A 25,142-nucleotide genomic window follows, 5' to 3' on the forward strand; every position below is an offset into this window, starting at 1 on the left:
ATTTTATTGCTATAAACTCGTTTTGGCATTTTTTTTGACTTAATTAGTTTTCGCTCTATGGGTACGAATTATGGCAAAAAAGAAAGATAAAACGAATAAAGTAGGTCTATGGTATGTCATATACCGCTTGATACGAATAAATTGACATAAAACTCAAAGGTGAGCGACTTCTACTCTCTCTCGATCTATTTCTGTAAGGATATCAATCAGCGTTTAGCGATCAGTGTCTTCTAACCCGAAACCGAAACTTCATAAGTATTTTTAACTATGTACTTAAGAGGCCTTAGAGTTAGATTAATGCTGTAGTTTAAGGTTATTAGGTTAGGTATCCTTTTGTAGGATGCACAATGTGTATTAATTCATTATTCAAAACAATCATTACCGTTTAATCAATAGTGCACTAATAAATGAAAATTGCTTGATTTATTGCATTTGTCTCCATTGCGAATAGTTCATTAATTAATAATTATTAAAACATCAGTTCAAAAATTAAAATAAAAGAAAAAAATCCAATACATACAATGGCTTTCCTAACTGTCAAACATGTTAATCTCATCGATACCAAAAACTCGCTCCTTAAATTTATACGTGAGTTCAGAAATTTATGTTGTGTAAACTAAGGAAAACATAACAAGTTATTTAAATATACAACAATTTTTAATTCTTTTTATGCAATTATCTGAATTGGGACCAATCATAAGTTCGCCCTGTCAGCTTACTCACTTAGTCTTCCGTTATATTTATATTAATAACATTGAACTCACCGAACGAACTATCTCAGAGATAGACGATAGCTGATAACCAAGAGTGATCATTGCAGTATTCGTTTTCCGTCGAAATAATCACGCTTTAGTTGACTTCTGGCCAAAGCTTATTTCCCACTGGCCTAAAAAATATAAATAAAACACAGAAAATGGTTTTGCCCTTAGTCCTATCAAGCCTGCGGGACTTAGGACGGCAAATAAGCACTTGTAATTAATTTGGTGTACTATTATGTGATATAAAGCGATCTAGCTATTTCTAAATAAAGTTTCATCTTTTCCGAACTTATTAATAAATATGTCAAGAAATTTTGATCTAGATTCGATGATATATAAGCTTACAAATTTAAGGTAGACGTTTATAGAATCATATCATTCGACGTTTATAGACTTAGAATCATTTAATTCTAAAGTAATTCAATAATTTCATTCTATATCAAGTGGAAAATTACGAGCTCATAAGATTCGTACGTAGTTGGTCCCAAAGTTCTGTCACTAGTACATCATTTTTTAAATTTCGAACATGATGTTATATAAACATTATTGCATTCTATTTTTGAATGAATGACTATGGTTTTAAAATGAGTGGACATTGAAAGAAAACCGACCGCAACAGCGTTGCACCGCTGTGGGCACTCGCCGAGTACCATTATAAAGTTGCTCAAAAAATTGAATATTACGCTTAGGTTTGTGTACCGTACTATTGATAGGTATAATGAAATCTCCAGTGTTAAGGACAACAAAAGAACAGGCCGGCCACGCTGCAAGAACTAGCAGTAATCAAAGCTATCAAGGCGCGCATAGCGAGAAATCCTGTCCGAAAACAGAAGTTGATGGCTTTGCAGGGTGTTAGTAGGAAAACAGTAAAAAAGTTTTTAAATGAAGATCTTGGTCTACGAATATAGAAAGAGTAGGCACTTACTTAATGCTCGTCTAAAATCAATATGGCTGCCCAGCACGCTATTTGGGGGACATCACTTTGTGTTCCAGCAGGACTGCGACTGCGATAAAGTCAAGACCACTCAAGCCTGGTTTGAGCGTCAAAATATCGACTTAATTAGACATGAGGATGGGCTTCCTCCAGTCCGTACCATAATCCTTTGTCCTTAAAATTTAGCAGGTCTTAAAGAGGAAGATCTGGGATAAACCCCATAATAATTTGGAGAGTCTGAAGTCATCCTTAAAAAAATCAGTCACTGTAATCGACATGAATACAATACGTGCTGTTATAGGCGACAGGCCGCGGCGCTTAAGGACCTGTATTAAAAATAAGGGAGGTAATTTCGAATATTTTTGCTATTTCTAACTTACTTAATTAATGTACTGTAAATTGATATATCACTCATTAAACCTGATGAGTACTTTTGTTTTATCATTATTTCCATTAATGACCGAACTTTGGGTTCGACTACGTACATATGCATTAGCTATGAACATATAAATTTATATTAAAACAAAATTAAACAATCTGGTTTGAATTTTTTGTTATTATGAAATTTTCTGGTGTTTGCGGATTTGCGTGCTTAATTATGTTTAAAAGTATATCTCTAAGGAACATTTTATTCAGATCTTACTCAGGTAGATTAATTTAGGTTTTGGGTTAAAAAATACAGGTGTTGGCAATGTCACGATTTTATTTTAAGATATATTGAATTTGTACCTTAAATAATATAATAACAGCCTTTATTTAAGCCCAGTTTTACATTTTTGATAACATAATTATTTTAGTTTCAAAGGCAAAGAAGGTTTATAAAGAGCAATGATCAGTCAATCAATCAAAATAGACTTTAGTCTTTTCATTTATGAAAGGAAGTGAGAAAGTGATTTGTACTAGTTAATCTGTATTTATATAGCTTAAATTAAATAATAACAAGCATATAGGCTTATGTTCGTGATGAGGTCGTTTTACATGTCATTTCGTCGGTCATGCTGCCTTCATTTCGGGACATGGGTCGTCCCCCACATGGCACTGACAAATTACACATTAAATTCACCTACGCTTTGAGTTATAAATCTAGGAAATTATCTGTTTTTTTTTATTTTCTTAATAAATTTTGTTGTAAATCCCGTAATCCCGAACACAGAGCGTCCATAAATGTGTCAGATTTACTAAAAATGTTTTCTGTAATGAATCCAAAGGGATACCATAGTCTCAGCGTTCATTTTAGATATTTATCTTATGTATATGATTAAAAAAAATGCATCTATCCAATAAACTTATATATAATATATAACAATAAGCATCGCCGACAATTTCTTTAGTATTTCGAAGGAATTTACATTGCTCTTAATTTAACATTGAATCTGTAGCGACTGTCAACAACACCTATAATTACTGATGGCTGACCTTGAATGGCGTAAACAAAGTTAATCCGAAAGCTAGGGATTTGTACAAGTGCTCGACCTTAGTACTTCAAGCCGGCCTGTCAGTTATACCGGTAGATGATCCTCCCTTCAGGTTGTAGGTATAGTACACCGTTCTTCCTACAAAAATCCTATGAGTATACATGAATTATTTAAGAAGTCAACTTGTACCCTGTAAGAAATAATTAATTACATGCGTTTGGGTAATAACTTAAGTTGATCGTGGTCATAATTCCTAACCTTCATAACATTTTGTTACAGAAGCGACTAATCTGACATTAAGCCGTTATATCTTGGGGATACTGTTCACAGTGTACATAGTTAATTATTATCATCTTAAGGCTGCAGGGGATTTGTAGGACATTATGTATCTATATGAGATTAGAGATTACATAACATATTATAGACAAATTAGGTTTGCGAATTTTGTATCAGTCACTTTGATGCATGTTCCTTGTCGCTATTCATATACTAATCAGTAAATGTCTTATGGACTTTAGTTTAACTTGTATGTACATAACTTTCGTTTCGAAGTTAATATCTTAAGATATTAACTTTAACGTCTACCAGAGCGTTCAAGTATTATGTAAAAATACTTTGGCGGGGATATTTTGTAACGTTACGATGCGGGCGGGGTTTGAATTACGCGTTATTGTGAATATTATTTGATGTTATTTTAGACTTTACAGTACTTTACACCACAAAAAGGTAACTTTTAGGTATGAAGAGTCACTGGGTGGTCACGAAACGTTTTACTATTGGGTACAGATATTACTATTCGGGGTTCAAGAATCTCCAAAAATTGCGTAACGTAATAGTTGAACTTTATTATATAAAAAGCTTTCATCAATCTATGGTATTATAAAACATGTTCGTCTTCGTAATTTTATATAAATATTATAAAAGAAAAATAGTAAACGAGGGAAACCTCATTATATTCCAACTCACAAAGTAAAAGGCAGTTGCATTGAGGCAACGCTTTTAGATGAAACTTCTTGTATTTTATTGAAATTCAGTATATTATTGTGAAAGATTTATGAGTGCAGTTATTGAATTTTAGTTCAATAATATAAGGTTCGATTTCAATCCCGGTAGATTTAACATGAAATAATATTTCCACACATAATTCAGACGGGACCAAATTAAGGCCATTTTTGTATCTACCTATTTAGATTTAGACAAATGAAAATCATTTTCATTATTTAATAAATATTCTTCAATGGTTTTTTTATTCTAAATGATATGATTAAAATTCCTTAAAATATGACACGCACATATTAATTTCAGTATTAGGAAACAGCAAGAAAAAATATAAATGTCCTAATATTATGGATTTTATGTTCATAAATGTCTAATTTAAATACGTTGGTCAAGTTACATTTGAACGTGCTTTTTAATAATATTTTATTGATTTGATTTATATTTATCAAGTACTTTGTAACTAATAACGCGCTAGATAATATACAGTTTATTATAAAATTATGATTACCTCAAAATTTCCACACAGAATTTATGATAATGTGTCGGTTGAGGAGGCAGGTTGAGTTAATACTATAATTAATTTAATTTACTAAGTTACTAAGCGCGACGCCACAAATTAGTGGTAGGATAATTATCATACGATATCCTATGGTATTATGAATTATCAAGATTGATTGTTTTCAATGACACAACTGTATATAACTATTTCGACAGACCTTCGGAATTCACCCCATAAAGCTGTGAAATATGATCCCAACTTCTTCCTCTATATACCATTATTTAAAGCTTTGCTATCATAGCACATATTGAGTAAAGGCTGCCTAACTAATTGATTTTAGTATTTGAATTTCTAATTTTTTGCACTTTCTGTTTTATTCTTGTTAGATATAGTGGTTTTTGTGCACAAGTAATACTTTCTAATTCATTATTGGGTTCCTAAGAGTCATCTCATATCTGATTGCAGCAGTCTCAAAGAGCAAGACTCGTTAGTAGTGTTTATTTCGTTCGTCAATGTATGATTTGATTTGAAATCTAACGAAATAAATAAAGTTTCAGAGTAGAACAGAATATTAATCATAATACTAGAGGATAATATCAAAATAAACAGTATAAGGTATCGAAGACATATCTCAGCACGACCAAAGTCGTTTCTTAAACATTATGATAAATACATTCAATTGACGTTTTTGACAAAAATGTGTTACAAAGTCGTAAGTACATAAGACCTACGAGTACTGTTCCATGATTTTTAACACAAAGAATACGACTCATACTCGTTTTTTGTTGTGTTGTAACAACATTATAAAAAGAAAAAAGCAAATAAAAGGAACACTTCATTCAATAACATTTATTCAACGATAAAACTTTTTGTCTTAACTTTTTTAACTGTACAGAATACATATATACAAAATTAATTTAACCGTTATTTTTCACTTATATAACATAGAAACAATCAAAATAATATCATTTTCACTAGATTCCTTTTACATGTGGTACTTATTTAACTACATTTAACTTTCTCAATAAATTTTTTGTACCTAGATATTTTTTTTACATTTAGTCACGCTTATAAAAACTCGTAAGAAACGATACAATAATTAACCTATTTTATTTACATGTTATACATTATCCAACGATTAGATTAAGACACATTAGGTATAACAATTTGAAACTTTATAATTAATATGACATATACGATGTAGGTACACAGAGTACAAGGTCGCCTTTCTCATATAATCAAACATTATAAACTTTAATTATACCATACTAATTTCCTCATTAACATATAAATTAACATAACAATTTTCTCATTAAAATTCAAACTAAACGCTTTATACGTTTTTAATTCTTTTTAACTGAAAATAACTATCCGTCGTTTAAAATCATATTTTTATAAAATATTTATTTATTAACTTATGATTTTGTTAATAATTATAATAATAATATAAGGTTTCCTCGCGACACTCGCTCGTACTGTGCATGAAACACATAGACATAAAGCCCATCGGTTCGAACCTATGACTTCAGGGATAAGAGTTCCACGCTGAAACCATTAAGTCGAAACTACTTTCTTGAAAACAAAAATTATTACAATACTAAATAATTATTACCTTAACCAACATTAACAGATCTCATTGTCTATAGATTCGCGCGATAATTCTTAATTCAAATCTGTGCACCTCAGCTTTAAAGCTTAACTCGATTAAAAACTTATTACAAAAATCTGTTTTTAAATAAATTGTTTTATTTAAAATATATTGAACAATAAATATAGGGGAGATACACAAAATACATTTTAAGAAATTGTACTAAAAGTATGTCAAAAATATTTGTAATAATTAAATTAGAGTACCAACACGTATAGTATGAACTATGAACAGTAAAATAAATAGCAATTACAGAAATTTTGAAAGATATGGAGTATGTTCGCGCTTAGACATGTCTAATCCTAGCCTCTATGTCGATTTTCACCAAACATGAAAAACACGTCTTATCTAAATAACGATGCAATTTTAAGATTCACATTCACTCGTATACCAGTTAGGGTCGAAATCCCATAAATCATGTCCAATTGGGTAGTTTAGACTGGAGTCTAAACGCACGTGTCTCAGGTTAATCCGCCAATATTACAATTAACTTGATACATGTAAGTGGCTAGTTCCTCTCCGCTTAGTTCTTGGTCGAATTCATGAAGGCTTGAGTTGGATATACTTCGAGGTGACGTGTATGAATCGGATACGTCGTTACGTGGTTGTGGCCACACCCAAGTCCCATTTGGTGATTCGTTCACGATGGAGAGATTTCTTCGCTGTAATAAAAAGCTTTATTAGGTCTTATCTTATCAGAATGGGAAAAATTCCAGCCTTTTTTTAGACGAGACGTTAGAATTTTTGACGTTCGATGACATTCATTCTGTAAACTTGAAATAATATCAAGGGAATTACGAGTAAAATGCATCAATCACAGTACAAAGTATAGCATGGATCACTTGTCAATGAGAAAATTTAAATTATTAAAAAAAACGGGGTCTACCTGAGGGGAAGACCCATATAGGGTTGTAGCCCCACTGGATTGGAATATCATAAAAATCTTTTTGGGTACGATTATAAGCCTTGTTCTAGATACAGGCATTAAATGTATCACCTCGACAAATGTTTTCACTTCGCAAGTTTATATAAAAACTCTTACAAAACAGGAATGGGTATAAAATATAATATAGTTTTTGGATATGTAAATTTGTAACAGTACAAATAACTAACACGAAATTCTAATGCTGAAATGAAACTGCATGGACTAGAAAATTTTCTAGACCGACATGCCTGCCGAGTATCTTAGCAATAAAACCTAGAAATAGCAGTAGCAGTAAGCGAGGTCTATAACGATACGGTACATTGCACAGTATAGGTTTACCGGGAACTTTTAATTAAACCGCTTGGTAAGATAACTACGGAATTACATTTGTATAGGATCTTTTGGAAAATAATATAGATATAATATAATTTATCTCAAATTAATAAAATCCTCGTAATGACCAATATTGACGGGTAAAATAGGTCTTTCGTACACCAGAGTCGTTCTTTAGACCTACCTAGTTGAAAATTATTTATAAAATAGGCCTTTACCTATGTAGTTGGAGATTCTATAACCAGCATTAACAGATCTGTCTATAGATTCGCGCGCAAATTCTAAATCCAAATACTTTTATCTAATAAAGTCTGTGCATCTCAGCTTTAAAACTTAACTCGATTAAAAACTTTTTCGAAGAATATTACGCCATTTATTACATTATTAAAAAAATCGAGTAGTTATTTAGAAAATGAGTTTCGAGTAGTTTATAACAATCACGGTCTGCGAAAGTCCGCTTCATCAAGTTATCTTAAAGTTGCACGCCATCTAAATCTGGATAAAAAAATACAAATTGTTACCTTAACACTTTTTACGCTACTATGTTTGAAACATAGTATATTAATTATAAAAGTCACGTTTATATGTGTAAAGAGGTATTTAATAAATTATTTTTAGTCGTATTTAAGTTTGCAATTCGACGTTTGGTATACTTACTTACAACGACGCTGCGCGTTACTTGTTTCGTGGCAAAATATTTTATTCGGAATGAAGATTGAAATATATAGTTTCGGAAAGGGAAAGCTAATTGGCGCGTAAAGAAAAACGACGAAACAAAAGACGGATGTGGGACCCCGAGGGCACAAAGTTGTTAAAGACAATTAGGATTACAAATTATGGTTATATGATGACACGACCTATGGGCTCTCTCAACACGAATATAATATGTATAATCTCATTGCTGGAATATATTAGAAAAATAACAAAGGCTGATTATTACTTACTGTATTTACTAATTTACCAGTTCGAATTTATACGTTGTTCTGAAAATAACTTAAAAGATAGAACTTTATAAAAGACATTCTTGAAAGAAACCTAAATTTGTAAATATTTTGTTAACTTAATATTTTCTTCTTTCAATAAAGACTACAGAGTTAAAGAAAAAAAGTAAAAAAACAATTGTGTTGTGCATTCTTTGAAGCCTTTTGTTGTTTTTGTTTTAGACAAATTGCGAAAAAAAGTATGTGACAAACATAAATTCAACCAAGATCCTACCATGTGACTTTATTGCCGATAACGAAAACCTCATTCCAAGGGATTGATTTATATTCCATACTTTACGCAGTTAAGGATAACGCAGAAAACTCGTGAAAAAGTTGATCGTATCATTTGAAACAAATGAAATCAGTTTATCCTACATCCTGCAAATAAAAACATACTTAGGACGTACATATATCAAGTGTATTGTTTTATACATAAAAGACTTCAGATTTGTGTGCTTTCTTTGTAAACAGTCTTCAACACTTGCCCGTACTGAGTGTAAATCAAGTGGTTTCCTGAATTTTCTGCCTGAACAAAAATAAATTTGTAATAAACGGCACAAATATCCACCTTCTTTCCACCAACTTCGATTTTGTTCCCTTTGGAGTAGAGACAGTGGCATGATTAAATGATATAATATGTTTGTTTTGAGTTGAAAGAAAAGTTTACAACTAAATAAATAACCGTGCGTAGATACACAGAAACTTGGCCGTTGCCAATTTCCTTATACCTGTCTATTACCTTATTACTGGTGTATATAATAATATAGTACATTACAAAACAACATTTAAAATATACGACACATACAATACACCGTGTTTATTTTGTACAAACAAACACAGAAACAATTGGTACTTGCTGCATTATTAGAATAACATAAAAATAAACTCATTGCAATAAATACTGAATACAATACACAATTATGAAAATCTTGCATAAATTTTCCATGGGTTTATCGATTTTTAATATAACAAATGTTTAATTAAATTTTTTTAATATGATTTGAAATATCTTATCTTATATATCTTACAACCAAAATCACAAACATTACTAGTTTGTAACGCAATGGTATTTAAATGATACACCGCATAGTGAAAACATTTGCTATAAATAAAAACATGACAAGATGTAAAAAAAGCCATGCTTACACCGAAGTTGAGCTGAAATTAACTAATCTTATATAGAAAATAATTTATCAAAAACAACAGGTGCAATTAACATGCATTAGATAGATAATAAGTCACCGTCACCTTTATTATAAAAGTTTTTGTCTAACCTCACCTGTGATCTTGAGGGCGGTTCACAAATATGTGTAGTTGCCGTGGAGAGGCGGCGTAACAGTTTTGGATGTGATTTTAACCTCTGGGTGGTTGCAGCACGCTGCCGCGATGCCAACAGCGCGCTATAGGTTCGGCCTAAGCGTGGGACGTCACTTCGACTACACCATACCGCCATGGTCAACTACGAAGAATGGAAAATAATTTATATTAATATTACGTCAGTAACACTGAAAATGTTTAGACCTGGCCAGTTCGAAACATTGCTAATAAAACTTTTTTTGAATTTCAATTTTAGAACACTTTGGTAACCTGATGTAATATTTTGCGTTCATTCGTCATTTGTTTTTGTCGATTGGCGGCAAATCTAAAACTCTTGTTACACGTTAAATGAACCTAACGAGAGAAAATTTTTGGCCAATGATTTATTAAGACTTTCGTTGTGGGCTTTTTAACAACAAAGCTATGATAGCCTGCGATGCGCTGCCAATTTTTAATAAAGCCCCATCACTATTTACAATTGGTTTACCGAGTTTAAATGTGGACGTAGCAATCTCAATGACGTGAGGGACGTCCTTTAACAGCGACTACTGAAGATGCTGTGCGACGCATGATAGAGGAAGATAAGAAAGTGACTATCAGCAGATGCGGGCAAGCCTAGTTGACTCATTAGTATGAGTCAAGTTCAAAAAATATTACACGAATATTAGCTTTGTACCACCAGATACCAGATGGATTCGCTGTTTGCCTGTTGTCTTGGAAAAAATCGACAGCAGCGCCCTCGAAGCAGGATCCTCCTTCACCACGACAATGCTTCAGCGCACTCCGCAAAACGGACTGTTGAATATTTGACTATGGCAGGTGTCGAGATAATGAGTCATCCGTCATACAGTCCTGACCTGTCGCCCTGCGACTATCATTTATTCCCAAGAACTAAAGATAAAATTAGAGGTATTCGAGCCTTACGAGCCCTGAAGATTAGGTGAATGCGTACGAAAATGCCATAGAAGAGACCCCTAGGGAAGAATGGACCCACTGCTTTTGCAGTGGCTGCAGTGGTTCCATCGAATACGACGATGTATAGAGAGGAGAGATTACTTCGAAAAACAATAAAAGTACTGGCAACTTTCTTCATTAAACCGTTTTTCATTTTCTAAACATTTTCAGTGTTACCTAGGCATTAGAGATGATATGCACAAAAAAATGCAGCTGTCCGTGATGATTTGTGCTTGGCTGTCAAAAGGTTAATCACTTTAAGATCCATTGTTAAAAATATAGCGCAGCAGTCTTGGTTTTATATAATATAAACATAAACACTAAATATGTTTGATTGAAATTGAAATTTGCTGTTTGAAAAAAAAATGTCAACAAGTCTGTAGGAACATTGTTATATCAGAACAAAGAAGTTTACATTCTTTTAAATTTCTTTGAATATTAATTTAACAGATAAGATCTTTATTTATAGTTTTTTTATAAACTGAGTGATCCGATAGTTATATTATAAATGACATTGTCTTTACATACTTATTAATCATTCTCTGTTTGTATATTCGTTTTATTGCATTGAATAAACTTGCTAAGACAACATAAATATCTTAGACATTATCATATTTTAGTAGTAGACCTATTTGTTTGTACATTGGCTGGGTTTACAAGAGCTGCTTGTTATATCCAGTTACATAATTGTTTAAATGTATTTCTAATTAATATTTTCAATCTACGGGAATAGAATCCAAACTTCATACATCACCGTGCCTTTATGAATCCTCCTAGGGATAATTGACAATTATCTCGAAACTAACGTTAATAATATTAACATAAAACTGTAATTATTTTAGACAGTACAATAATTCGTAATACATATCTTTTTAACACTCAATTTTTTTTAATAATTTCGTAAGCTATATCTATAATTCTTAGTTAGTAGCTATAACGTATCTCGGTTGACCGGTGGCCGAATGTCCCAATAAATTACACCACAGCGTGTTCCGATTCTGATATACGCTTAAAAATAAATTGTTTGCTTAAAAACCACGAATAATTATCCAAATATATATGTGGACTGGGTTAAGCCCAGATCACAAATAAGTTATATATATCTATAAAGAGAGATATTATTTTTTATTTAAAACATCATGCTACATGTAAGGACATACACCGAATATGCAAAAAAAGGCAATTACTTACTCAATAATATTTAATAACAGAAACAATACTGAACCAGAAAGAACTATTATAATAACTACTAAATAAACATAATTTCATTCCATATTATTTGGACATTCGGAGTGACCTTTTTACGATAGCATATAAAGAATATACAAATTCAAAAATGAAATACTATTTATCAAATTTATAAATCTTTATTAAAATATCGGGTATCAAATACTACAGTACAATATTAATAATTGCTTCTGGTTAGCGATTATAGAGGGCTACATCTACTGAATATATTTATAATTATTCGAATCTTTTTATTTTAATAATGAAACTTAAATAAATAGAGGTTTACCTTTTTTATTTATTATTAATTTTAATTTGCGAGATACTACCTATTTGTTTAATACCAAATATAATTAACGTATAAAGTAATCCTACATAGCTGTAGGATTAGTACTGCATTAATTAATATAGCAAATAACAATAACTTACCTTAATATATAATAACTCAAATAATAGTTGGGGGAAAAGTCTTCGCATTTAAAAAAAATCTCAACATTTTTTAATACAGTTTGTTTACATTTAACTAAAGTGTGTAAGTACCATTTTGTTCGATAACTTTTTTTCCATCTTGTAGGTAGGATGATCATGATATGATCCCATTGCCATAGAAATTTTGGGGCTTCTGATCAAAATACCTCGACTGTTTTGGCAGTCCTCTCGTGATGTTAACCTGACACTGGCTAAAGAATTCTGAAGAGACCGAAACAGGTGGAAATCTGAAGGTGCAAGGTCAGGAATATACGGGGGATGCATTAACACCTCCCAGCTAAGCTCTCTTAATTTTTGCTGAGTAGCTAAAGATTTGTGAGATCTAGCGTTATCACCTTCTTTCTTTAATCTCATCAGTTGTTCGCAGTAGAGTTCAGATGGTCCTGCCTGGTGGTAAGAGCTCATAATGAATAATGCACTTCCAATCCCACCACACACACAGCATGACCTTGTTGCGAGTTATCACGGGTTACGCCACAGTCTGAAGCCTGACCGGCCTTTGACCACACTCTTTTTCGCACGTTCTTGTCGTACGTGATCCACTTTTCATCACCAGTTATCAGCTTCTTCAAATATGGTTCGGTTTCATTACGTCGTAATAAAGAATCACAAATGAGTGCACGGTTCATTAGGTTTCTTTCAGTGAGCTCGTGAGGTACCCAAATACGCCAATGCTGTTTTGTGGTCGATTGCCAGTTCTTCAGCTACGTCGTAACCACTGATATGCCGATCTTGCTCCACTTTTTCAAAAATAGGAACCATTTTATCCGTAATTGGGCGACCAGAGCGACGTGCATTTTTGACATCAAAATTTCGATTGAAAACACTTAAACCAATTTGTGCTACACTCACAGATACTACACTAGGTTGATAAACATCGCAATTTTTGTACGCGGCTTGCGTTGCATTTTTACCGTTTTTATAGCAAAATTTTAAGATGTATCGAATTTCTTCATTAGATTCATCTTGACAGTACGAAAAATAAATATAAACCACACATTTTCCTATTTTGACTTTGTAACTATCTTCTTTAAAATTTAAACTTTTATTGATTCCAAAACCAGCCAGATACAAAGAGCCTAAGAGATTTTATTACAAGATCATACATACTATAACGCGAAAAAACTTTTTCCTCAACCTAATATAATATTAAAAGGAGTCCCTTTAGGCAAGGTTTCGAAGATACTGGCAGCGTTTCCCCTTTGAATAGCTAAACTAATTCTTTCTCCAATGTAGCGGCCAGCTCTTAGGTCTCCTGTGATGTCGACTATCTTTTTTGCTATTTCCTTAAAAATATAGCCCCACGGACCAAGAGTCTCGACACCGAATGGGGTAAAATAATATTCGGAGCCTAGACCTAGTATTTGTATGTTTTAGCTTTTTCAGATGCTTTACAAGCCGCGCCAACTCTGTTGTTGATTCAAACCGGTCTGAACAGGTGCATGCCATACAAGCACCCGGCCCATCTTGCAAGGAAATCAAACTGATACCGTCCGGTCTCTTGCAATACCAGTCGGCTCAAGTAGACTTGGCACGTTGACGGTGACAAGGAACCGGCGTATGATATCTTTAAAAGCAGTATGTCCCCATGACAGTGCGCGATGTCTTAGCTTATAGACCTCACTGCCCAGGGACATCTATTTATAGCTTCTAGATATATAGAAGTAGAGAAATAATCATATACGTTTATTAAAACTTTTTTATTTATGGCAGTATTTATTTTTACATTGAATGTTAATGGAAATTCACTGAAGATATATTTGAAATATCAAAACGTATATAACGTAATGTACGTTTTTTATTCCTAATTGCCAAAAGCGAAAGCTTAATTTAAAGTTTAGGCAAAGTATACCTGGTACCATTATTCAAAGTTAAGGTCAAAGCTTAACCCAGAGAACTACTGAACTTTCATTGATTTATTTAAATAAGGGACTCGGGGATTAGCTTTGCCATATTTCCTTATCCAAGAATACAATAAACTTACTTATTTTACCAACTTTAATAGTTTTAGAAATATTTAATTAGGGACTTTAAATAAAATATTGACTACTTTAGAGATATACTAAAGTAGTCAATATTTTATTTTAACTTTGGTAATCTTAATATATATAAATCTCCTGTCACGATGTTTGTCCGCGATGGACTCCTAAACTACTTATCCGATTTTAAATTAAATTAGCACACCGTGAGCAGTCTGTTCCAACTTCAGAGATAGGATAGCTTATATCTTTAATTGTAGTCGTAATTTTATTTTATTGCAATTTTTTGTCTATAATTAATTAACAGTCACAATTATCTGTTAACTCCAAAAGATTGTTACAGTCAATACTTTTCGACTGGATTGAGTCACTTACTCAATATCAATAGATGGCACTGCTATAGTAAACCGACAAACGTGTCATATAAGCTACAATTCAATATCATGATTACCACGTGTTATTGAAGCTAAAGTATAAATTATTTATTTTTTTGTAGTAAACGAAATTCAACTACTTTTTTTTAATTTTTGGTGTTAGCATAGCCAACCACGTGTTACTTAGACCGAAGTGTAAATCAAATTCAAATTATAGTGACGATAATACAGTGAAATTATTATTTCGTGTCACGGTATTAAGTTTAACTAAAACCACATTAAGGAGAAACGAAGTTCGCGGGGGCAGCTAGTACCCATATAAAACATAAGATGATGGCACTTTAATCTAAAAATAAGACTTGGATAGACAATCTGTCAGTTTATTTCTCTAGGTCGTGGTATTTCAGGAGGCATTATGGCCTATTCAAGGCGAGAGGTGCGTTTATGTGGAATATACTGCGGAATTACGAGCGACCTCTGACCGCTATAGAAGTGCTGGGGTGGAATGTGTACGTCTGTTTTATAGGTTATATATAGGTCATAATGTAAAATTTTAATTAGGTTGGTTTACTTTTCCCGATTCCAATATTTTGATATTCGTCAATATTCAAATAGCGACTAATCGCAACGCCACTGCTCCTGGATTAATGCGCCATTCGTTTGAGTTAATTGCCCACAGATAAGTAATCGTTATAATTGCGAACTCTTTTGACTAGATGATAGAAACACCTCTTATAATATGTCTTGTTTTATCAGGATATGTTTTACAGATATGTTTAATGACAAGGTAGTATGATGCAATGTTTGCAGTTCCATACAATTTATTTGTAAAAAACTCTGCGAAAAAAAGTTCGGCGTTCAAAAACGAATCCAAAATTATTCAAATTATATCTGACTTGAGTTCCAACATGGCTATGCATGTCGCAGCATGCCATGGCTTTGAAACTAATTAATCACCTTCCTAGAAATGATAGATCACTGACGTGTAATGGCACATCAGCTACATCGTCTCATCATTATGGGCTCCTTCTTTCCTGACCTAGTAAAGGAGAATTTCACTGGACAACTCATGTTGAATTAAGATTTTTGCGATATAGCTATTCAATAACAAGCTCGGAGAAGTTCAATTTTTGAGGGAGACACTGGAATTTTGATATTGGACATTTTTTGTCCAAGTATGCGCTCTGTGTCGGAATTTATTGAAAAATCTTTATATATTACACGCATTTCGGTGCGTGAATAATTAAACTTCCCATTTTGATATTTTTTTGTGTGTGCTCAAGTGGATTCAAGAATGGATTGAAATATCCTGTCCATACGCCAGTGCCCAGTATTCGTATACCTATTGGAATAATTTAACTTAACCGTTTAATTTGTTTGTAATAAACATATAATTAAGTACGCACTACGCTCTTAGTCTCTATATGCTCACAAATATGTCATGTTTGATTTAAATTTAATGTATATATTATAAATTAATTTTAATGTTTATTCGATTATCAGGGCATTTTACGTTATAAAGGTAGTATTACAGAACACATAGTCTCCAAAAACTTCGCACTAAAACATTCACTTCCGTAAACGGTAACCACTTAGTTCAAACTCGACACATAGTAATTTATTGTGTTTTTATTAAGAGTTTATCGGATATATGGTGTTTTGGAAAAAAATATATGCTACTGCTTGAACTACAGTTCATTAATATAAATAAAGAATAAAATTACGTGTAAATTTATTAACTATAATATTCATATCAGTATAAGTAACCTTAAAATTTAAAATATTGACAATAAAGAGTTAAGAAAATAAGATATTAAACCATTAAAATAAAAGAGTTTTTTAAATACTACAAGTTTCACAAATAATAAATATTTGCAAATGTCGCGTAACCTCAAGAGGATTTTTGTTAAATCGTTTATTAAGGGGATAAAATTTTACGCAATACATCAATTATATTATTAATAAATAATTACCGCACCACAGGCTGTGCTACTTTTACCTTTAAAAATATGGTTTATTTAAAATTTGCGTTTTTTTAACATTACGTTAACTTTATATGTCAAACACAAATTGTTTACAAATGAAGCACATAAAAAGTTTAACATAATTATATTGCCCTTTAATTAACATTCAATAAAGTTGTAACCTAATTGATTGGTAATATTGGTTGGGATTTAAATAAATTGTTTTGGCGATTATAAATCAACTGTAACGATTAACTTCAAATAATTTATTGCTAAATATGTAGAGTAAAAATCTTTTAACTTAATACAAATAATTTATACATTTCCTCATTTATAATCTAAGCTTAAGAAAGTGCAGTAACTTAAATTAGATTTAAAAGAAACCTAGAAATAACACCGGAGCGTAAAGCTAATACAAATCTCAACAACGTGATCTGCACTTAATGAAGGCTTCTAGAAATATCCACAAAGATTTACCTTTTTACTTAAAACAAGTAGAAAGGTCTGAATAGGCTCTATTTAGAAAGTATTTACAGAAAATGATGAATAAAAAACATCAGGAAATCTGGGGCAACAATGAGGTAATGTTATTTTTTTGTACTCTCTGGTTGTGTTTATAATATATGTAGACTGTATATGTTCTTAATGTAATGTTCAATTAAATAAAATCGGTCCAATTCAAAGAGTGTCAACATAAACTTCTTTCGCCTTTACATTGTGTAATATAAGAATTATAATCCCAACTTTACGAGTCTTACCTTGAAAGCATTTCGGAACTTGTTTGACATAATATTGTAGAGTATAGGATTAATAGCAGTTGACAGGAAATACAAGACTCCTGACAGGTACGTGAGCACTATGTACACCTGAAAAAAAAAATATAATTCAGGGCGTTGGCGTCAGATTCAGACAAAGTCTAAGTTTCCTATTTCTTTTCCATAATTTACTGCAGCAAATATAATGTGCAAAACTCGTTATGAAAAAACAGAGAGAAACGGAGTTTTTACCTTCATGAATAAATTGACCGTACCGTAATGAGTTCGAAATGATTACTATACCAAACTTGTACGTATAATGTAGGTCTGCTTAAACAGGCTTTTCTGATTTTTATATCCGCTTTACGGCTATCGAAATCGATTTAGTAAAATGCGCGAAGACAAACAATCTTTGAAATTGTAAATTTCTCAGCACGCGCGCCAATTCTCGAATATGTCTAAAGCAGAATACTAAAATTAAAGTTCCGTTCCATTCATAATTAATCATAGTCGAGATCGTCCCATCCGACCGAAAAGGACTGTATCTGTCCTATTGGTTTTGTTTAATTCATAGTATTAGACGAAGGAAAGCTAATAAGCACAGTTCAGTAACTTACCATATAAAATGTAGCGCTGGGGTGTTCCAAGTTTTTACCATAAATGGCAAGGATTCGTTGAACGTGAAACGGAGCCCAGCACAGGAAAAACGACAGCGCCACAGCAACTGAAAAAAGACTTATGATTTTTTAAAACATCAATACACATTCGAAGGATTCATGTGAGACTAATTTTTCTAGCCTACACTCGAACAAATGAGAATACCATTATACATTTACATATTATACACATTCGTTATAATCCCATATGTAAATGTCTTTAGAATGTTTTGCTTGGCTATAAATGTCTGAAATATTTTGAACCTAACTACTAACCAAAATAATGGTGAAACCAAGCACTGGAATACCTAGTAATAAAAAAGTAGATATCCAACGATAACAGATTTTATAGACTTATGAATTAATTTTTTCAAGATCAAAATATCCTATACATATATCTAGTCAAGCCATAAGTTTTGTACAAATAAAATGTATTTTTTATTGATATATAACATTATTAAAATTTATGCCTATATATTTTTAAAGACTCAACAAGAATTAAAAATTATTCTATTCGAAATTTATAAAGGCCTTTAATCTGTTTGGCCATGAATCTATGGATTTACGCACTGTTTCCAAGCGAGTTTTAATTATAGAGATTGATTTAGGGCATCTCCTGTATATTGACGATAAACACTGAGCTTCAGGTCGTGTTCGACAGAGTCCTAGCGGGAATCTTCATTCTCACCTTACCCATTTTTACCCCTTACATTATAAATTTAAAAATACCTATAAAAATTTAAAGAAACAAAAAAGCAGAGTAGAATATATATATACAACTCATGAACATATTAAGGAAAAGTTTATTTATAATCAATACTAGTCATATAGCATTCTTATTTATTGAAAAATGAAAAACCAGGCGGTGGCTCTTTTTGTAGTTGTTACTGATTACTAAAGAAGGTTTAGGTGTGTTTTTCAATATTTTTTTATTTTAATACACGAAATAATCGTTGAGGAAGTCGCAAGAGACTTTGGTAAATTTTTTTTTGATAATATATGATATTTTGAGGAATAATGTTGTATTGTTTTTGACGTGACGTCTTATAATTCCATGGAGCCGGCTGCACGCTCGAAATGACATGACTCATGCGGCGTTACCTCGCTCTGAGGCGTTCCATTTAAGGCTTGAAGTGCAAGCGAGAGCGCGGAACGAGCGACAAAGAGGCACAATCGGCCTCCTCGTTCGACATCTGTCTCTCTCCTACTTGAGTGAGCGATGAAAAAAAAATAAAATAATTGTATTTATGCGTACAAATAAATGTAACTTGATCAATTCAATTATGATTTCCATTTACCTACTTCTCTATATCCATACAAAATATCTATCAAACAAATAACATTAAAATTTTCTTTTTAAATTTTCCATCAGTATTTTCTTATGACGTTGTCACGTACAACTATCGATTTTTGTTATACTATCTACATACCTAATAAACTTATTGAATATTATTAAACATAGTTAGTGCAATTGGGTGTAGGTACACCGAAGTCAAGATAAAAATTTCTTCTTTTAAAAATCTCTTTCTTCACACTTCCTAAACTTAAAATTGACCCAAAATAAAACTCTTCCAAATCCGAAATATAAAAATTATAAAGTTTTTACTACTGTAGACATCCTATTGTTTACTTTATGAAATATTTTATTTTATATGATGTAAACTATTCATTCACTCATAGTTTGAAGGCGAAGCAGTCGAATTTTGGTTCAGTCGCGAGGTCATGGTACGAATTAAACGAAGGAAAAATGAATATCGCTATGGTCAGGTAGAATCATTAACGGAGGGATTTTTCGACGGAGGACGTAAATAGTATCTCTAAGTTCACTCATAACAAATTCAAATTAATAGGATACGATTGTTTATTTTTTAAATGTTTCGATGTGTCGTATTTAAATAAATGCAGATGTGTGCCGTGTAGCGACCTATCAAAACGAAATTTTGTAGCAATCTGCATTTTAATTTCAAAGCTATACAATGCAAATATAGTATCCATCCATTATTCAATTGTGTTTTTTTTAAGCAATTGATATCAAATAAATTACATTTTAGATTGTCTAATAGTGGAATGTATACATAAAACAAATTACAGTTTGCACGTGCCATTCAAAGTTGATCTTCAATTGTTTGGTTTGTACTATGCTTCTAGGGAACTAGACCAATTTGATCAAACAGACACGCCTTTTATAGGCAGTATGACATTTGTGACGTTATATGAAACTGAATTATATGATATCTTAAAAGGGAAACATTTTCCATTTTTGTATTTTTTACAATTTCAGCTAGATAACGCTAACTACGCCGACTATGCACTAAACTTACAATATATTTTTATTACTTTTATAAAAAATACGGATAAATCGTGATCTCTACAGACTATAGTCCAAAGTCAATTATATTCCTAATACGCGCACATGCTTAATATTTCAGCCAACTATTTGGTGTAATTGACATTTTAAGTGAGATTTGTAAGAAAATAATTTGAGCGAGGTGCATTAAAATATAAACTGTACGGAAAATCTCGCTCAAGTTCCACGATATCAATACTACGCCAAAAAGAAGCACATTACTTATCTAATGTCACAAAATATTTATAATATAGGTTAAGAGAGGTTGAGTAAGCTTTCTGCTTCGTTGGATAAAAACTCACTAAAGAATTTTAATGTTTTCCTTCAACTTCCCAAGAACGTAATTCGATTTAAAATTTTCTCCTTCACTGATCTAGAAAGTCTTTCGATTTCGAAACATTGCCATTTCCTATTTTCACAGACCTTAGTCTATAAATTAGAAAAAAATACTTAAAAAGCCTTGTAACGTACACCAAACAGTCATATTGAATAATTCAGGCTAGCTGGCAGGCATCTTGAAGTAATAAACGAACCTTAAAGTCGATTGAAAAACAATCGGCATTGTCTCTATTACTGATGTAAAGTACACTACTACCGACATGTTTTATAGAAACTGATAGTTCAAGAAGTATTGTGGAAAGGAGTTATGTAAATATTATTATACTTACTCTAGAACTAATTTGAAAACGCATTAATGTATTACGTATAAAGTCCATACAGAAAACCGTTATATGATATTAAGTAACTTAAAATGATTCCATTTTTGAACGCGGCAAGCTTGTTATGTCGCCATATCAAATAGCTCGCCAGTCCTATAATAGTGTAGTCCATAGCCATATATCCTCACTTCTGTCAGTTACAGTTTATCTTTATTGGCTAGACTGAATTTGAGCAGTCAACGCTCAACGAATTTCTATAAAGTATTTCCTAAATTTCATCGTCATAATGCGATACAAATGAATACTTTTATAAAAACAGTGTAATTGGACAAATACAATTTTTTATCAAACCAAGTTAACCTAAACCTTGCTTTGTATATAAATGAAAATCACAATAATTCCCGTGCAGTAGTTTTTAGTTTATCCCGAACAGACGAACTCGACGGAAAACCTTAATAAACTTTACCTCTTACAATATTCGTATAGTTTAATCAAATTTTTTATTCGGACAACTCTGAGTGTCGTTATCGCAGTAATATTCATATCGTCCAAGATATATGAAATAAAATTGTAATAGAAATTTTCCTCGCTGGTAAAGGAAGCACAATTCGAACAATTAATGATGTTGACTCTAACAACAGCTGTTCATATTTCATGTTACCCGAGTCTAACGTTAGGTTGTTATGACCAAGCTGTCATATTGAAATTATAACCCGTGTTATTGATAACGTTCGATTTTATTTGGTAATAAACCTGACTTAGCAGAGCTAGTGTTACGTACGTCAGCAAAACTGTTTATAGAAAAAAGTAACGACAGTTCAACCAAAAGATGTGATATACACGTTTCTATTGAGTCATTAGACTTATGTTTAAATCCAAATTTTCTAGTGTTAAAGTTTACAATACAATTTTTCTTTCTTTGTTTATTTTCTGATGACAGGACGCAAAAATAGACTGAAAGAATTTCTTAGTAAACTTACACGATAGTCCATCCCAATTGCAACTATAACTATAATAACGTTTATTCTAATTTGGACAATAAAATGAAGACCATCAAAGGGTCTGAACAGAATGTCTGATTTGTTCCAACAAATATGGCCATAACACGTATTTCAATATTATTTAAGCGGCCGCGTGTCGTGAAATATTAGAGTATTAATCAATCTAAAATATAACTAATTTAACAAAAAATTACTTATAAGAAGCAAAACCTTATTCGTGTTAACACATATTCTGTGTTAGTTTTGTAAATTTATATATATGATTGAAATACCAATCCATAAATAACTTAACCCTAAAAAGTTTGATGGTATCGCAATATTTTTTACGTATATTGTGACTTTGTAAAGCTTTCTTTGTGAGGTTTTTGTCAAAGGATTTATATATCTTTCGATGTGATCAACGTGTTTGTGAAGATGTAATATGTTTACGGAAATCGTTTTCTTTTTCTTTCTGGAATTGAAGTGATCTACCGTATTTGGTCTGTTATGAATAAGTAATTTTAGAGTTTTCTAAAAAAAATTCAATGGGATATGTAAGATACTTTTCCTCATCCTAAAAACTGATTATTTATAATATTTCTTATAATTAAAACCCTAAAAAATAGTAAGTAAACCTCTCTCGCTGGTGTAGTTTCTATTTCATGGGTTTGGAAACCACATGGAGATTTCATACTCATTAAAATTCTGCAAATCCACTTATTAATATATACATAAAACGACCATAGCCGTAATGGTGATTGTATTCTTACAATATTACATTTCGGGTACGACTATTGATCAAAATCAAGATCTCTGTCTCTTCTTCCTTTAATTTATACCACAATACAAAAATGTTGTAGCTATGTTATAATGACAAATGAGGATACTAAACAAAAAGTTGCTTAAATAAATTAAAGTTCAAGTTTGGGTATTCATTCTTTCAAATAAGAATAATCAAAGAAATTAAATTAATCGACCATAATGAAAAAGTGGATTTGAGTGGCTTCAAACAAAGGATAATTCTTAAAACTTTTTGCGTATGCATTTGAAGTTGACCAGAAGATGTCATAAGTAGTTGTCAGAAGTAAGTAATGAATAAGGGTTATGGTGTCTATAGTATTGTCACGCCTTGTGGCTTATTGTACAGCAATTATGAAACTAATAAATCTACTTAGTGTTGTCTAATAACCCATAGAAAGCATAACTTATTTAATCTCATATTAATATTAGTTTATTTCTATTAATGCTACCATCTTGTCTCATCTTTAGAGATACGAATATATATGTCGCTATAACAAACCATTTCTAAGCCATAATAACGAAAGTAAAAGTTTCTTTATCTCCGTTAAATGTTTTCGTTCGTGGAAATACTTTGATAGATAGAAACAATCAAATTTCGAATATGTTTACAAACCAATTACAAAATGTTCTGAGAATTCTTTTGTAAATATTTGAGGTTAAAGTTCAAAGTCTCACTCAACTATTTCTACGTAACGGAGCCGAAGTGTTCTACACGTTCAGCTCTCATCCCTGGTGTTGTTCCCTGGCTGTACACCTATGGAATTTGTATCTTTGTGCCCATTGAACAATACGGTACGGTACAGAGCAGAAAAATATCGTGAGGAAACCGGCATGTCTTCGACCCCAAAAGTCGATGGTGTGTGTCATGCGCTAAGTTTGATTACTTACTTGCCTATAAGAAATTATAACAGAACAGTTACAGAAATCTGACGCTCACACCTATAAAGTTTTGGCACCATTGGTATATTCTAGAGCGTGTGTAAAATTTTTATATTTATTTCTGCACGTCTTATCCAAAAAATATGGATCAACGATCTTCTCTTTCTCACTGAACACACATGAACCTGAATTATTCATTAAAATTGATATATTTGAGTATAATATATCATTAAAAATTTAGTATTTAAGTATGTAGTACTCGCGTGAATTATAAAGTTACTATATTATATTACAATACCATTCTTGCTTCATTTACCTCAAATTCATTTCACACGCTCATGGGTTATAATTAACCAGTCCTGGTTCAACGCTGTGGATAAGCTTAAGAAATTTGGTGTAATTGATTCAAATTTCATTGAGACAGATAAGAAATGGTATTAACGTTATCTTATGGACCATAATCATATGTCAATTTTATTTAACAACGCCCTCGATAGGTAAGTAGCATTTTAAGAAGTTACTTTAAAGCAACATTAAGTAACGTAAACGAATTCATACTTCATAGGTGTATCTGGAATAAAAAACTTCGTTAAAAAATTTAAATTAACATAATAAATAGGTAATAAACTTTATTCATAAGAAACTATGGTTGTGACAAAATTTACCTAACATTAGTCACATCACCAGGGACTAGGGAGCCCCGGTGTGACCAGATTACAGCATTTCGGTATGTAATGAATATTTAAAGCAGTAGGAAAATTAGTGATATATTAAAAAAAATTGAGAATAGTAGTCTCAATGTTAAATCTAATTGAACACCTTAAGTATACGTGAGTGTGTGAGAATGTGAATGGGTGTGTGCGTGAGATATGTTATAACCGTGTCTGCACTGTCAGTTTAGTTTTTACTAAATTGACTAGCATAATTTTAATGCATTTTTTTAATTTATCTGTATATATAGACTATCTCCTATGATTGAGCATATTGATTTATGAAGATATTGCGTTACATATACAAAAACGTCTGATTGGTATTAGACAGACAGATTAAAAGACGGACGGAGATGTATAAAATGTATATAGTTTTTTCTTATACAAATAATATTTATGTGTGTACCAAAATTTCTCAATTACTGAGTATACACGCGTACATATTTTATTTGCTCCGCAGTACGTGGTACACATTTCAAGACTCTTTCCACTTTTTTTCTTTATGTTGGTATCACACTTATCATATTGTATTAGCCTTTCAACCTAAGGCTATTTTT

The 25,142-nt window shown here is 31.8% G+C and overlaps 1 protein-coding gene across 3 annotated transcripts in view; it reads right to left on the reverse strand.

Annotated features, from left to right (window-relative positions):
• Positions 1 to 6,645: 6,645 nt before the first annotated feature.
• LOC123720620 (pyrokinin-1 receptor-like) overlaps positions 6,646 to 25,142 on the reverse strand; it is a 35,640-nt gene continuing 17,143 nt past the window's right edge. For 2 of the 3 annotated variants that reach the window (XM_045677313.1, XM_045677312.1), the window contains exons 3-6: positions 18,171 to 18,277; positions 17,557 to 17,664; positions 9,774 to 9,953; positions 6,646 to 6,915 (exon numbers count right to left, since the gene is read on the reverse strand). In XM_045677313.1, the coding sequence (XP_045533269.1) occupies positions 6,715 to 6,915; positions 9,774 to 9,953; positions 17,557 to 17,664; positions 18,171 to 18,277 (596 nt within the window). In that variant the 3' untranslated portion in view covers positions 6,646 to 6,714. Of the gene's footprint in view, positions 6,916 to 9,768; positions 9,954 to 17,556; positions 17,665 to 18,170; positions 18,278 to 25,142 lie in introns of all 3 variants that reach the window. The other variant, XM_045677314.1, reaches the window with a different exon arrangement.

This window comes from Pieris brassicae, chromosome 2 (assembly GCF_905147105.1).
Source record: "Pieris brassicae chromosome 2, ilPieBrab1.1, whole genome shotgun sequence".
Lineage (NCBI taxonomy): Eukaryota > Metazoa > Arthropoda > Insecta > Lepidoptera > Pieridae > Pieris > Pieris brassicae.